Here is a 17,679-nt window from a genome sequence, read left to right on the forward strand (position 1 = left end):
AATTGAAGTATCATCGAATTTGCATCGTTAAATTGATCATAGTTGTGTGATAGATACAACCACGTACAAGTAGAGAATAACCCGCCTAATGCAAAGTAAGAATCTCTGTACTTCTTTTTAATTAAGGTTAATTTATTTTTTTTCTGATTCTGATTTGAATTATGATTAAGTGTGAAAACATACAGTCCCGGCATACACCCATACTTATTTACTGACACACGGGTTTTCAATATAAATTCTTTCGTATTCTATGATTTCGTTCGATTTTTCTCTTTAACATATTCAAGATTATTGCCGTTCTAGTGAAATGACTTCTTTGTAGAAAAAATCAATTTAACCTGGTTTCAAACGGTAATAAAAAAATATCAAAGTCCAGAGATGACGACGAGAAAAAAATAAGCATAACCGTCATAACCCACAAATAAAATGCACATAGAAACCTAAGTAAATTCTGTCGAAAAACATGACAGCCTTTACTAAAATAGAACATAGGGATCAGACAGTAGTTTTTCGTATATTATATCTCCAAAACCGCCACGGTTAGCCAAATTTTCCATTGCTGAAATGATCCTTATTATCAGGCCTAGAAAAGTCTTCAGGGATAAAAGTTGTCGGACGACTCCTTGTAAGAGTTGTTGTCCTTGAAATTTGAACAATAACGGTTTTTAACAGTTTTCAGCCAGTATCATGAAAACTATGATAGACAGAAAGAAACTTCAAATTGCTGAAATGATCCTTATGATAAGTCCTACCAAAGTCTTCTTGAGTCAAAATTGTTGGACAACATCTTGCAGAACTTATTACCCTTGAAAAACAAACTTTAACCAGATGAGCGATTCAGGCTCATGAGAGCCTCTTGTTTTAATATCGCTTTTGCATTTACTCCATGACATACGTGCCTCTTATAGTGAGATCATTGCTTTCATCATAATCAATCGAAAGGGAAAGTGTTGGGCATTTGATCATTCAAATATCACAAAGTAAATGCATTAACATCTGAGGTTCGCTTTATGTGAAGAAGTCTTTATGGGTCATCTCATAAGCCAAATATAAAGAGTTAATTTACAACGATTTTATTGATTTCATATCAGAGGAAAACCTTCCCGCCTCGTTAGAAAGACTAATCCCTTACAAAATATATTCAACATCTGTTACAAAATAAGTCCATTTCAGACAAAAACAATTATCCTGATTCCTCGAAATATCTGATCTTTAACAAACTGATTATTATATCCCAATTTATCATCTTTCCCGCTCCTCTTTGACTCGATCCGAACAAAATATAGCTGAATAAATGGACATAAAAATACACCAAAAGGTATGTTTTAATAATTGTACGTTATTTTGTAGCAGTAACGGTTATATTTTCTCTCCATTGAAAGTTATTAGATTCATAAGTATGCCGAGAAATGAGCATATGGAGTTTGTATTCATAAAACTCTTTTTTATGGATTTGTAACGCGATGATAACCGTCCATAACATCAGGATTCCATGTACCTCCTGTAAAGTCTCACATTCTCGATTAGAGAGAAACTATCTGATTTTTCACTGAAGGACTAGGCTCTATATATTTACTATATGCATGTGTTGGGTTAGCATATGTCCATTTAAAAAAAAACCTTTTAGTGAAAGCACAAGACTGATTAACCTGGATTTTATCATGTATTTCAGACATGCTTTTATAATGTTATGATTTGATCAAAGCCCAACATAGAAAAGTCCAGGAGTGGTCCCCGATACAAACTCCTGTATACACATGTAAAATCTGACGTGTCTGATTTCTTTCAAGTACAAACATGTAGTTATAAGTCAAAGTACTATTGAATAGAAATGGTTTCAAACGAGAGTAGTACGGCATTTCTGGAGAAGTAACATTTATGTATTAAAGTATCAGCGCCTTACATGAATTTTAAACCACAGAAAGAATTTGAATTTTAAATATAAATGCATATCTTTTTATATTACTTCTTTTTAATTAAAGGTATATGCTACTTGTATTATAGTCAAGTGTTTCGATTAAGGTTCAACTGAAGTCAATATTTAGGACATTCCTTAATGAAATGTTTTTTTTTAGTTTTAATGATACATTTAATTTAGCGAAATGCATCTTTATTTGAATTTAACATTCAAGCACAAGTCAAACTTAGAAACAAATGCATTGCAACGTCTATATAACATTAACAACAAAAGTGGAAGCAGCATCCTTTATCTAATGATAAATCCACGGCTGTCAAAAACCTGAATTTTTTTTTAAATCTGAAATTCATATAGACAGTTTTTTAAATTTAGATGAATTGAGATATTTAATGCCACATGCCACAATCCAGCTAAATACCAATACCTATGAAAATAAAATATTAAAATTTTCATTCAAATCTGGCAATTTGTCACAAATTATTGTTTGCTTGAACTGAAATAAATAATTAGGAACAGCATATTTGCATTTCCGGACAAAAATCTGTTCTGGTAAATCGTACATTTATTTTAAAATTTGATGTTTACATTTCTGTTGTTAGCAAAATATGGCTGTAGCTCAACATGTTTTGTGAAGGAAAGAAACATGCATATATGAGAATACTGTATACAAAAGTATTAAGTAAAATTTTCAGGAACATAATAATTGTATTCTTAACATTTTGATTAAATTAATCTTGACAGTAATGTCCTAGGTTTTGACTTTAGCGGAATCTTACATCGACAGACTCAGTCGTGTAGGTCTAATACGGTTAAGTGTTGATAATGTGCCGATTAGTTCAGAATGTATGCAAGGAAAGGAAAATAAAATAAAATGAATGAATGAAAAAATAAATAAAAATAAAAGCAATCCATTTTGCTACTTGAGTACGTAAATATTATGATTGAATGAACCTTCACAGATATAGTACAAAATTACAATATTGCACATTTCGATTGATTTTCTAACAGTTCGACAATACATATGTTGTGATTTAAGAAGCTTATATGACATAGAAAATTAAGCTGTATATAATGAAGTGTACATGTACACTATGTATGTGGTTTCGGTATATAGCCATATTATGGTACACCTTTTTTAATTTGATACAGCAAAAAAAATGCTTTATATCATTTTTTCCCTTTTTTTGTAATATACATTGCTGGTTTTCGATTTGTAATGTTGGTCATAAATGTGTCGTTTGTGTGATTATATTACTTTTTAGTTTAATTTATAAGATGTTATTACCTTTGTTATTGGAGCATTTCAGAGCTTACTTAAAGGTGTGTGTACACTTGTTGAAGACCTTTGGTGATCTCTGAAATACACGTAGTATAGAGGTTATGCGGTTATACGTCAATACAATTTTGCTCCTTTAATGAGTATTTCATTCAACTCAAACTTCTTGTGTGCACGTAGAAAGATAGTTTTAGGACAAACAGATAATAATTCTATATCGATCTGTACTGAATATTACATGTCAAAATCTGTATCACATGCTGCATCAAACCAAGACTCCTGTATCACTCCAAAGGCCAGCGGCCCGCGGGATGATATAGGTCGAGGGTTGATACAGCATGTGATACAGATTTTAACATGTCATGATCATTATGTCATACATTTTAACCATACTTCAAGTATGATATATGAAGGGATGGGATATAGGGTATGTGTTATAGGGTAGACGATATAGGGTTTAAACAAACACTTATAATGCATATACCAAAAAGTTATATTTTAATCAAATATATAATATAAACGAATAACAACACGGTTTGTAGTTTCGTTAACTCATGAATAAATGAATAAATCGTTCAAAGAAAAGGCAACAGATAAACAGTATAGAAAAATAAGCATTTCAATTTAACGTTTTCGAAAAGTATTATTTACGATTCGAGACACCTTATACAATTCAATACATATATGTGTCATTTGGGTAAAGTTTTATGGAGGTTTAATTTGAATTATAGATTTTACAAGGTGGAAACTATCAGCCTGCAATAAAAGTTTATCATATTCCCATGCAAATATACTTTATTGCATCTTAGTGTCAAGACATGTTTATAATCTATTAAGATTTATTAGACAGCCACGTTTGAACTTCGGAATTATAAACAGTATGGGATAAGAGAAATTCAATGGGATAAGACTAATTCAATTATTGTTACGTGGTAAAGTATTTATATTTATTTTTGCAAAAATGTATAGACACAAAAATAATGATATATTCTTGACATAGCAGAATCGGTCACTAGCATTTCTTGCCTTAAGTACAAACTCGCATTTTTCTTAAAAGGATAATAAAAATAAATGACCGAAAGGCAAACTTCTTTCTTTTTTTCAAATTTTGGTGATTTGGTAATGGCTTTAGATTCTGCTGCCTTTCAATTAGTGCTTTAATATATTTTTGCCGATATTTAGTCCTACTAAGTTGGCATCTCTGCAAGGTGGATTCGTCCCCGAGAATACTAGCAGCATAGTAGCCCTTTAAGCCACAAAGCACAAAACATAAAAAATCAAAGCCTGACACAGACATTCTTCCAGGGTAAAAAAAATTGACCTGGTGACTGAACACAAGACACAGTATCGCCTTGTATGTCAGGTGTTCAACACTCAATATCAACAAACGAACGAGACACAAGTCAGACAAGACATCTGGTAGTTCTGTAGTCTTCTCACAATTTTCGGTTATCTTCAATTATATTGGGCGACGTTTTAAGTTGACAGATGACCACTTACAAGGGTACGACAACTCAATAGATGGTATAATGTCGAACACGAATCAAAAACTGCGTATTCGTTGCATTCGTACAAAAACCATACGCCTTTCCTCTTTAAATGTTAAGTATATCTTAAAATAAATGTTTGCATGGAATTACCTGCCACTGTCCCACGTATATTTATTCATAAAGGACGCTTACTCTACCGGTGCACCTGCCCCATCCTCCCAGTTTTCATTGGAGTCAGAATTGCTCATTTACTTTTGTAACTTTTTATGTATTAAGTTGTGCGAGCTGCTCTCTATCACGATAACATTACACGTATCACAGAATATTGTACTTTAAAGACTGAATTCGTTTACCTTTTGATAATAATGACATTTGATTGAACGGTTACCAAAACGGCTTTTTTTGTAAACACAATGTAAAGAAATTCATTTTCCGGACATACCTGTAGATCGAAGAATCACAAATGCATTGACAGTCAAGTAGTCTCAAAGAAAAAGAATAATTTAAATACATTAAACCATTTTTTCAAAACATTTGTAGGGTTCAAATAATCCTATAATTTTTAAGGAAAGATCACAATTGAGTTAAGGAGGTAGACCTAAGGTAAGGGACACAACTCTTTAAAAATCATTGGTACGTTTGTATTCAGCATTTTATATCAATGTTGTGTAAGCATCAAAGGATCTTTGATTTCATTCTGTGTGAATTGAAAACTTGATAGGTTTTGGTGAAATTGAATGTGATACAAACATGTAACTGATTTTATGAGTTATGTCCCTTACCCTAGGTCTACCTCCTTAAATAATAAAAACATAACGCATGCATTCCATTTGCTATGTTTGGAGAGGTCGCAATACATCTGAAAACCAACTATTTATATATTTATGTAGACCTTTTATAAACATTTCAGACATTCGACAATTCAGCAGTTGCACGACTAAATATTTGATTATTCAAATTTTTGTTCTATAATTTGGCCCTCTTTCAATGCCGATGCTTTTACACAGTGCAAATCATGACGAAAGTTTCGTAAATTGAAACAATATAATTTCACCATAAAAGAGGTTTAAGGACTAACGGACCAAGGAAAATCGTTAATTTTTAATTTTAATTTACGATGCTTTTTTGTCATGTCGTCATTTATATATTGTTTATTTGAAATGATGGTTTGTAAACTGATATATTTAACTTTTGCTATTATAATTATTATGGAGCTCGAGGAATCTTATGAATCAATTATTACCAATGGATAATATTTTTCCGTGGAAAGGGTGATTTCAATGTCGGCTGATTATTCTTTAAATGGAAGAAGGTATGTGCATGTATATGCAATTACTGTGTCCTATTGTTTTGTTTTGTTATTCATTAAGTCAGTACATTACATTACCGATTTAAATTTATAATTTTAAAATTAGATAGACAAAAAGACAGTTTGTCTTTTTCTCTTTTCCAAATTTAATATATATCTTGGATGGTAAAAATGTTACAATCACAATAGGACATATTGCATTGATTTGTACTGTCAGTCCATGTAACATTTGAATGTTATTTAAGGTATTTAACACTAAAAGTGTGTGTGTGTGTTGAAAGGAGAGGGTATGATGCTTTAGCGCAACTGTGTGCATATTGTTTGGACTACAATTCATATTTAAAGTCTTACAAGAAATCAATAATTTTCTGCGATCATTGCACGACTGATTATTTACGGGCACGTAGTATTCAAAATTTCATTTCCTCTTTTCTCCTATATGCAATTTTATATTTATGACATTGAATGGAAAACAAATTATAAAATTTGCATTTTTCAAACTTGTCATTTGAATATTAAAAATGGCAAAAGAGTTTTGAATGGCCAACTTGTTTTTTAGACCTATCTATTACGAAGTTAACTTTTGATACAACCCAGTATGAAAAAGATAAAAAAAATACTAATACTGGGCAACTTTGAAATACATGCACATATATATGTAGATGCATCACATTAGCTATTTATTCATGAACAAATTGCCTAACGAGTGTAATTTATGTTAATTTCCGATTACTGTATAAAAGCTATCGGGATTCCATAGTAAATGAACATCGATTATATATCGTTTAACACGTTGCTTTTCCCTTTAATCATAATTTCTATTTCACACATTGTAGTAACTGTCAACAGTATATTTGGCATGTTATGAAATTTACTTTTAAGTTTCAATCCTTCTTATCTGTGCTGGATATTTGACTTCCTATATAGATATTTGCCGTGAAGGTGCTTCTTGTTCACAATTTGGTTTTGAATCTTGTAGTAGTTCTTGATTCTGATGAGAGGTCACTTTTTGCATCATGTGTATATCATACCGAAATTTGCAATATCTTTATGAATTTGGTATTTTCAAATTGCACTACACATGCGTACTGCTTGCCGTAAACACTCTCAGTTATACGAAATACAATGTACATGTGTCTGAAGAAGAAAATGTCAAATGGCAATTTAACCATAATGGGACAATAGGAGTTTAATAGCCATATCAGCAGTCTATTTTACTGGAACGAACAACATACACTCGATGTAAACGGACAAAGATTAGTCAATAATATGTCATAGTGAAAAGCAATTTGAAAATTACTTATGCAAAAGATACGGAAACTATGAACATATGGTAAGGCTCATTTATAGTATACAGATTTTTCATATTCATAACCGTTGAGCAAAAATCCTTACTCCCATTTTTCGATGAAGCGGTCTTAAAAAAAGTCGACCTGCTGAAGATGCTGAACAACGAAAAGAAATTATTATATTAAGGAAACGAATTGATATTTTGAAACATAGGAAATACACCAGCGTATAACCTAAATGCAAACTAGCAAATACTTTTAGAGATAATCAAAGTCTTCAACGAGTGTAAACACACCTTAGAGTTATCCATTAAGGGTCTCGACAACAGAAATGATTACATCGACGGTAAAAAAACGAAGACAGTTCTTGAAGATCAAACTAAAAAGTAATACTAGTATAACGACACATGGACACACAAATGACCAACATATGTTGTAGACAGGAGCATGAAACCTGCGGTGGGGATAAATAGTTACAAGGCCTTTAAAAATTCCCCCTAAATATACGGTAAAAAATGAACTGAAATACGTCATAAAACTCATTCAATAATACATCATGCATGTACCTCAACATACACCATGGCGACAAAATGAGATATCACATGAAACCCGTTTTCAAAATGTTAAAGGATTTGTGAATTATTTAATAGAGATATTTCAAGTAAAATTGTAATCAGTGCCATGAAAATTTTTTTCTTTTTTAAACAAATAAATTGTTTGACTAGATCTCGTCTTCTTTAGTGCATACTGTGTACAAACTCCTGAAAATATTATCAGATTCATTTTTCCTTTAGAAATTCCCGTTAGGCTTAATGTAATCTTAGAAATAGTTGAATATCAACAAAATTCCTTGTGGCCAGACTACATAAAGCTATTTGTGACCTCAAAATTTTTGAATATCTGCTGATGTCCATATGACATGTATATTTTGTTATTTTGTACCTTGTCATTCCTGTATGGAAAAAAATCATTCTAGTAATTTCTTGCATAAAAGACATTCCTGTAAGTTAATCCTGTACAAAATCAGTTGTGTATAAAACCATGGTTACTGCTAGTGCGGGTTTATGATGCAAACACAAATTGTCCTAGGGCTAAAATATTGATATTATTTTAGTATGATAACACCATGAAAATAGATTTAACTTCCTCTAGAAATCAAAATGTCGGTGATTTAAGTATTTGTTAGTATTTTGAAGCTGAACAAAAATCAATGCCAAGTAAGAGGTTTGATGTTTTCAATGTAATAAATATTCCTCGACGTCCCACCTGGCAGGACCTTGTCTTTGAAGACGACAAGGTATTAAATTGCTGTTATGTCTAGCTGGTCAGCTGTTAACACTATTCGCTGTTATAAGTGAAGTGCCTTTTTAAGAAGCAAAATACCCATTAGTTGATAAGTAACCTTTAAGATAATTTTTGTGGTCAATGACTTACGAATGCAAAATAAGGAAGAGGTCTTCATAGTGAATCACCCATGAGATGGTTAACGAGGTCAACCTGGCAACTAATATAATTGGTTTACTACTAACTTTAACATTCGTAGTAAATACATGCACTGAACAACTTACATACACATATATAATATACGATAGATACAAGTATATTTTACCTTGTTTATGAAATCGTGCAGCATTCCAAATTGTAAAAAATATTTAAAACACTGAGGCTTCATGCCTTGCATTGCATATCATAGAACCTCTCGATGATAGATTTGGCTTCCTATTTCGATAGTTTGGGTTTTGGGTACTTCTTGTATACAACTAATATTTTGATTATGACCTTCCTACATATTTGATTTTAATGCTGATGATGTGAGGTTACTCATTGAAACACGTGTACAGCATATCGAAATTTACAATATATAAACTGGTATACGTTTTTTTTTATTTAAAGTCTTTGTGAAATCCCTTAATTAGCCGTTTTAGTTATTTTTATGTCTTTTTATCTCTTTCTACAAGTAACTTTATATGTGGGGAATGTTCAAAATACATGTACCTGGTTGTGCGGACCATTCATTTTATCAAGTCGTTCAACAAGCTGTCTTATAAAACACGGCTTTCCCAATTTTTAAAATAGTTATATTAGGAAAATCATGACGATTTTATTCGTGGTTGATTACTTTCAATGAGATTCCTGCTGTTTCATCGTTTATTTGATCAGATCTGTAGATAGAGATAACTGGTTGTCTTAAAAGTCACATAAATAAAAGACGTGTAATCCGATGTTAATGCTTAACAACATATTCAAAATACTAATTTAAAAATCTTTACACAAATTTCCAAAATAAATTGTAGAGCATAGATGGCAACATATTGAGTAATCTTTATAATTTGTTTAAAAACTGAAACGACTATCTATTTTAATACTGAAAACTGGCATCATTTAAGCAATGTAATCTAAACTTAGAAGTAAAACATTTTCTGATTGGATAAAAAAAACCCGTCTGATATCTTATGGAAAGCGATGTGTTGAAAATTCATCACTTTTAAATTTAATGTTTTCCTATTAATATTCCTTTTTATGACTTTTGTCTATGTTACCCGTTACTGTCATGTTTTCAAAATATCATAGTTCAAACAAGTTTTTGCATGATGCAATGCATTTAAATGCATTTAAGCTTAAAATTAAGCTAACGAATTAAGTAATAAATGCTTTATTTTTTCCATTTAGGTGAAATATTGTCACCCCTACTTATGAAAAAAAAATACCTGGAGGGGTGACCGGTGGACCCTCCTAAGACATGGACTATATGTAGTTCTATAGTTGTAGAGTTGAATTTCTGTTTGATGAGGTAGAAACTGGAAAAAGCTTACTAGTGGTTTACAGTTCAATTATTAAGACGAACAGTTTTACGTTTATTCATCTCGGTGTTTCATGTATGTAAACTGATGTACTACTATGGTGTCACGTGCATTTTGGGGAGATTTTCAATTGTAATATCATTTGTAAATGAATGTTGAATATTGTTGGGTATGCACTAGTTAACATCAACACGTTTAACTACGTTTGAAGTTGCTCCATTTTATAGTTTTAGACATATTTCGCATGTTTTATTTAGAAAATGTGACCGCATGATAAAACAATACATGGATATAACTGAAAACAAACCCCAATATTTTTATACTCGCTTCGAAACAGCCAGATTAACTTGGTGGACAATACCTAATCTATAGCTGTAGAGTTGACTTTCTGCTTGATAAGGTGTACCCTCACGATCTGACTGTTTCTGGTGCTCCACAATTAAATTTGATATTTTTCGATAGTAATTATACGTGTACAAGTCTGTAATTGATCTTAAGCTTAACTTATATGCCCAAAGAGGTTAATGTGTATTAACTTTTCATCTCTTTAATGTCCCCTTGATTAAGCTTCCAATTATTGGACATATTCTTTATAACAATTTAAGAAAATGTTTATTAAAATTAACTATTCCCCTGACAATACAATTCCTTGCACAAATTTTAAAATGTTTACCGAAACAAGTCAGTTCATGAAAAACTTAGCATTACGGAATTTAGTATGATGCAAGAGTAATCAAGGGAACCAAGGTTATAGCGGTAATCAAAAGAATGTCATTCCTCTTGTTAAAACCATTAATTTTAAAAATTATATTACTGGGTTGATGATACCCTCGGGGACCAAATCCGCCAGCAGAAGTATCGACCCAGTGGTGTGAAAGAGTAATCAAGGGAAGTAAATACTTTGATTTTACATGTACAAACTAATAACATACAAAGGTCTGGAAATCATGTGTTATTGTTAGGTAGCAACACTATGTAACGTGTCTATATTTTGTAGTTTATATTCAAATAATTTTTTTCTGTACCGTGATAACCTTTGTCAGTTTCAAATATAAAATCAACAATTATAAATAAATATAATCTTTTTATAAAGAATTCTGATCAAATTTAATTTTCAAAATGTGAAAATGACAAATACAAATATTATAGAAAACAAGCGTCATGTATTGACGAAAATAAGAGCCAGTCAAATTGACAAACAATTGAAAGCCTTATTACTTAACCGGTGTACCTGGTCCATGCTATTAGTTTTAGTGAAGTCCGGGTTGTTCATTTTCATTCACATTCGTTTCTGTGTTATTTTGATTATTTCGTGTTGGTACGTCTGTTTTCCCTGTCTGGTCTATATCATTGGTATATATTCATTTTATTACCACACAAATCTTGGTTCCCTTGTTACTCTTTTACTCTCAAACAGAATTGAACCCCAGTTTGTAAAAATCAAGACAACATTACCAGCACAAAATACACCAACTCCACCGTTAGTACTACTAGACCATTAAATTTCAGAAATACAGTTTGTGGGAAACAGCTTTGTAAAAATGAGAAATGAGTCGCAAAAACAAAACCCCCCAAACAAATAAACGGTTCTCCCTGGTTGCATTTTCTTATGTATTTACTCTTACATTTTTACTTCGATTGTTTATAGTTATCATCATATATATGTATAGGTAAACAGCGGATCCGTCTAAAATGAAAATTTGAACCTGGTACTCAGATGCAAATGAATCGAATGTGTTTTTCTTTAATTTCGATGTTATGGAGTAATGCAAGTAGTTTATCTGCCATATAGAAACACTATTAATATTTAATTAGAGTACGGGATGCGAAAAAGAATATTGTTTTTTTTTGTTTTTTTTTTTATTTTATTGCTTGAATGCCACAAAAGCCAAGAATATTGTGGTACCACCGAATTTTAAACCACTGAAACACTGAGGCTTCATTATTTGTATTGCATGTGGTATAATTTTGAAGTGCTTGAAATGGCCTTCTGTTTGCATTTTTGCGCTTACAGTTTTTAGTGGAGTCCGAGTTGCTCATTTGCGTTTGTTACTTTGCATGTATGATTTCAGTTACTTCATGTTCTTTGATGTGTATGTCTGTTCTCCATATCTTTGTCCTTGGATTACATTCTTTTAATTACCGCTATAACCTTGGTTCCTTTTATTATTCTTTCCGGTTTTGAGTACTTCTTGTTTACGATTTATCTCGGATTAAGATCTTTTTATGTATTCTGTTGTAATGTTGCAGATGAGATACTTCTCCTCGAAGCATGTGAACAGCATACTGTATTTGCAAGATTTGATTTATATATATATATATATGTTGGTATTGTATTAAATGAGGAAACGGTAGCCCTAAAATTGAGTCTTTCTTCTATTATCATGGGGAGACATCTTCCAGACTCATTAGGGGCAACCCCGGCTGAATCAAGAGCAATATGTTGTACAATTATAGGTATTTTTGATAATTAAATGCTAATTATTTGTTTATTTGTATTGTAATATATATTCCTTATTCCCGAGCTCCGATGATAAAAATAATGCAATTTGTGTAAAAGTCTTTCTAACACAATTATTTGCCTACTCTATGACAGCCTTACAGTAAAATACTGTTTCAAATTTGCCTTTATATGATCTTTGATACCTACCATTACTTTGTTCTTATTAAGAAAGTGATTTTTTTTCAAAACGAGTTAATCAAATTTGTTCTGATTTTGAATTATAGATGATATCATGATACAATGAGTGGCAGCACGGAAGGAAATCATGCGAAAAGGGAAGACCGTCGTCATATTGGGAATCGTTGCATGCATGCTTGTCTACAAAACTATCCCAAATACAAGTAAGAATTCCAATGGGATAATTTTCCCGAAATGTCTTTCCGAATTAAGTTTTAATCAATCAGAACTCTACAAATCAGGGTAAATAGAATCACATGTTTTGTAACTTAAGATCTGTTTGAAATATCTATTATCAAGTTCACTTCTTTATCTTTTGATCCTTGAAACACGTTTATACGGCATACGGGGTTAAAAGTTCGCAGTTCCTTAAGTATACTTTGGTAGGTGCTTGATTTGGATCCCAATTTCGATACTTGTTTTGTTCTGAGTTTCTTGTATATTATTTTCATTTTTAAAATATTGAAAGTCTTAAGTATAAGACTTATGCTGCCGAGGAGAGATTATTCATTGAAACAATTTTAGTGCATACAAAAAATTGCATATCTATATGATTGGTGCCTTTGTGTTTACAGATGATTATTTCTTCGAAAACGCAAGTGTAGAGAAAAAAGATTTAGGCAAGATATTTACAACAGGTAAGTTAGTTGGCATAGCTCATTACTGCCTCATCAAATTTAAACATCATAACTAATAGCAGAGTCTTTATCATCATACATTACCGCGACCCTATTTTTACAGGTAAGTATGGATATCGATCATTACCGCAACATTTATCTTTTTTAGAAATTAGAAAGATTAGAAATCGTATGGAAATGCAAATGCCCAATGCTAGAATTACCGCATTTGAATACTCTGTACGTGTATACAATGTACATGTATCTATACGTTTAGCCGGCCTGTCAACATGGACAGTATAAGAAATGGCAGTACATAGAAATACATAACGACAGGCAATCACAACAAAAGCATGAAGGAAACAGAAATAACAATAACAGAAAACAATGAAATGCACAACCTGGACTCACTGAAGACTGGGAGCATACATGTAGACCAGGTACAGAGTCATCTGCTTTTCTAGATACACCCGCCGTGTTGCTTATAAAATTTAATATAGCTACGTATACGTAAGTTTGATCATTTAGAAAAGGCCATTACTTTAATAGGAGAACGTTATGTTTAAATGTTAGTTCTTGAAAAAATAAAAAATTGTTGTACTGCAGCCATATTATATTGCTAGTATCTCTCTTTCACTCCCAGTTCCTATCAACAAAGTACGGACGTCACCCACACCAATTATCATTTTGACCTATATGCGGAGTGGGTCTTCCTTTGTTGGAGATTTACTACAACAGAGTAATGAGGTGTTTTATCTGTTTGAACCACTCCGACTACCACAGTTTGCAATGAGACAAAACAAAACATACCACAGCTTAAAGGGTGATTATAGGTATAGTATAATATTATTATACAATGTAGTTTAATGGCATAATATCAGTTAAATTAATTATCGGTTCAATGTATGCAACCGGCAGGCGGTATTTCATCCTATTTTTCATGGACCTCTGTTGCCGATATGCATTTAAATCTCAAAAAATAGTTTGGGTTTTTCGTACTAGATTTTACTTTATAGCTGGTCTTTATGTGTATTGTAGTACAAGCTTATTATTCGGGTTGAAGTATAGTCTGTATATCTGGTTTTTGTCCCTGGATTACATTCTTTTGATTACCACTATAATCTTGGTACCCTTGATTACTCTTATCAATAAAATACTGTAAACGTATTTCATGCATTCTAAATTTGTCAAATTTTGATTACACATTTTGTGATGTTTATTTTTTACGGTTTGGAAAAACTTTAAGTATACACAGTGTGATAAATCACTTTCGCGGTTACTTATCTTTCGCGTTTACTTGTTACTCCCGAAAAAAATTAGCTAACCGCACAAAATATTCCCCGTTTAGACTAGTTGTACTCGGCAAGGCGATGAAATAAAAATCACCAGAACTTGTAAGGAATCAAATATTCAACAAGGCAAAAAAAAAAAAAAAAAAAAAAAAGCAAATAAGCGTTTGTTATTTTTTGCCGAGCTATATTGTAAGGTCTGGATCCACATTTGAATCATCTTTACGAGTTAGGCAATACATCGTAAGGAAACTAAATTATATGGAAATACAAAACAATAATTAAACACCACTGGGTCAATTATATGCCACTGTAGGTGGGTCAAGTATTTACCAGCCCAGTGGTCAGACTTGTCGAACCCGAACTTTAAACCGTTGGTCATTAACCGAAATTTGCTGTAGAATAAAATTCGAAAACTGTAATATACAAACTCTTCATTCTATATACTAAACGGGATAGTTACAATAACGTCGATTTTTTTACTTACATTGATATATTATCGGTACTGGTTTGGCTTCCTACTTCGAAGTTATTGGTTTTGAGTAGTTCTAATATACAACTTATTTTTGGATTTTTGTACTTCCAAAATGGTTGGTTCCAATGCTGCTGATGAGAGGTCATTCTTTGAAGAACGTGTACATTCATCGAACCTTCCAATATATATTTTTATACAAAATTTATGTTCACATTAAATAATATTTTCCTGTTACAGGTATTATTCAAGTTTCCTTGATGCAAGCAGGGATTTGATAAGAAACTGGACTACATGTAAACTTTTAGATTTGCCAAGAAAAGTGTGGAATGATGCATTTTTGCCAAAAAGCAAAAAAGCAAAACTTTTCAAAGCTTGTAAAGTGTTCCAAGAAAACGTTTTATCTTCCAACGATACTCTTTATAGTTGTGTCAAAATGCTACGAGATATTTGTTTACAGTCAAAATATGTTTTGTTTAAACTTATTCGAACGCCATTAGATCAACTAGAGCCGTTAATGATAGAGTTTCCAGAAATGAAAATTATACATTTGATAAGAGACCCACGTGCTACAGTGTTATCTCAAGTCAAGTTCGGTAAAGTTCGGGTAAAAACGTTTGTTCCAGATGTTACCGAGTACTGTACACGTGTTTTCAGGGATTTAGTATCCGCTGATCTTCTAAAATCTAGATTCCCAAAAAGAATTAATACGATATTTTATGAAGATATTGCCTATGACCCAAAGGGTATGGCACAAACATTATATGACTTTATTGGCACAACATTTACCGCTACAGCAGAGCAATACATCTTTAACATAACAATGGCAGGTAAACAATCGAACTGCAACTTATGTACTGTCAAATCTAATTCAACTAAACAAGCGAACGCTTGGCGCTTAAAAATACCGTACAAGCGAGCGATGGAAATTGACGGGGTATGCAAATACATCTACGACCGTTTAGGTATAAAAACCATATCAAATGAACACATGCTTCGGAATATTGATATTCCATTACGGACAAATACATCAAAAATAGATGATTATAGATATGCATAAAAAAAGAACGGAGATGTTTTATGTGAGTTTGAAAAAGTACTTTTGTCCATTCAATTTACGTGCACGCTTCTTGACGTTATGTTTCAAGTAAGTTGTATATCAAAACAAGGATGTTATAAAAATATAGTGCATTTTCTTTTTGCCTCTCTGCAAACTAATTAAAAGATCAAAAGATATGAACAATGACTTATTAAATAGGATAATCATCACACTATAAGATGACAAACTGTTTTTAAAAGAAAATCTAACATAATAACATAAAAATGATCCACTAAAAAGGTTGGTTTGATGAGTGCAAAACGAAAGTGAAAGTAGAGAAAATGGCTATTCATAGTTCAAGACTACTTTTCTGTCCGATGTTCGTGGACTCACCCTATTTTCATTGCGGGAAATTATTTTTTCAAATGTCCTTAGAAATGCTAGTTTTATTGAATCAATTCACATTTTAAAAAAAAATCCTAAATATATGCACTCTACTATAGAAGTCTATGGGAAAATTAATACGATGCTGAGACCTAGTAAGCCAGTTTTTCTAGAAAAGTTTGATATTTAGCAAGTGGTCTTAACCAGCTGAAAAAAGTAGTACCCCAATGCAGGTAACACTGTTAAGAAGAATTAACCAACTTTTTGAACCTTTATGGTAGCTCTGTTTTTTTTTGCATTTATGGTTAAACTTGACAAAACTTGGAAATGCATTTTGTTTTCATGAATTTGTATGATATCAGTTCAATAAAATTATTATCTTGAGTATTTATGATGCGCATATCTATATTTAAGTAACCTGAAGAAAGTAATACTCTTGCATAAAGGATAGTTTTCAATTTACAACACATTTTAAGTATGTGGTTAGGATTTGAAATTATTCATTTTACATGTATTGCCTCTTATACATGAAAGATAAATCAAGGGAACCATGGTTATAGCGGTAATCAAATTAATGTAATCCAGGGACAAAACCCAGACATGGAAAACAGACATACACAACAAAGAACATAAAGTAACTAAAATCATACATCCAAAATAACAAAAGCATATGAGCAACTCAGACTCCACTAAAAACTGGGAGCATGGACCAGGTGCACCGGTAGGGTAAGCGTCCTCTGCTTTTCTAGAAACACCAGCCGAGTTGCTCATAAAAAGTCAAGTCTGGGATAGACAAACGAGGAAAGGAAAACCATGACCCGTTGAATAAATCAGTTTTCATGGTGCAGATGGATACACCATAACGATCCACAAATTCATGATGACGACCATAAAACTTCTGTAGTGATGACTTCAATCTTGTAGCAACATAACCCTGTTCCAGAAGCCTATTTGTTAGAGTTCTAGCGCGATACATAAAGTCTGTGTAGTTTCGGCAAGCTCTGGCATAATGCTTGAGTTGTGATATGAACACTCCATACGCAGGTTCTGAAGGGATGTTGCCACAGGTGAAGGGAAAGTTGACAATTCTGAATGAAAAGTCATCACCTTTGTCG

The 17,679-nt window shown here is 32.1% G+C and overlaps 1 protein-coding gene across 4 annotated transcripts; it reads left to right on the forward strand.

Annotated features, from left to right (window-relative positions):
• Positions 1 to 1,157: 1,157 nt before the first annotated feature.
• Positions 1,158 to 16,953, forward strand: LOC148616660 (carbohydrate sulfotransferase 1-like). Of its 4 annotated transcripts, XM_088583856.1 has the most exons (6): positions 7,107 to 7,326; positions 9,953 to 10,158; positions 12,811 to 12,927; positions 13,339 to 13,401; positions 14,024 to 14,213; positions 15,382 to 16,953. In XM_088583856.1, the coding sequence occupies exons 3-6, from the start codon at positions 12,852 to 12,854 to the stop codon at positions 16,199 to 16,201; spliced, it is 1,149 nt and encodes a 382-aa protein (XP_088439982.1). In that variant the 5' UTR covers positions 7,107 to 7,326; positions 9,953 to 10,158; positions 12,811 to 12,851; the 3' UTR covers positions 16,202 to 16,953. The 4 variants fall into 4 exon arrangements, with proteins under 4 accessions (XP_088439980.1, XP_088439983.1, XP_088439982.1 ...); XM_088583854.1 differs by lacking the exons at positions 7,107 to 7,326; positions 9,953 to 10,158 and adding an exon at positions 1,158 to 1,318; XM_088583857.1 differs by lacking the exons at positions 7,107 to 7,326; positions 9,953 to 10,158 and adding an exon at positions 4,009 to 4,126.
• Positions 16,954 to 17,679: the final 726 nt, after the last annotated feature.

This window comes from Perna viridis, chromosome 5 (genome assembly GCF_037379345.1).
Source record: "Perna viridis isolate PV_CMFRI_1.1 ecotype Kerala chromosome 5, ASM3737934v1, whole genome shotgun sequence".
In the NCBI taxonomy this organism is placed as follows: domain Eukaryota; kingdom Metazoa; phylum Mollusca; class Bivalvia; order Mytilida; family Mytilidae; genus Perna; species Perna viridis.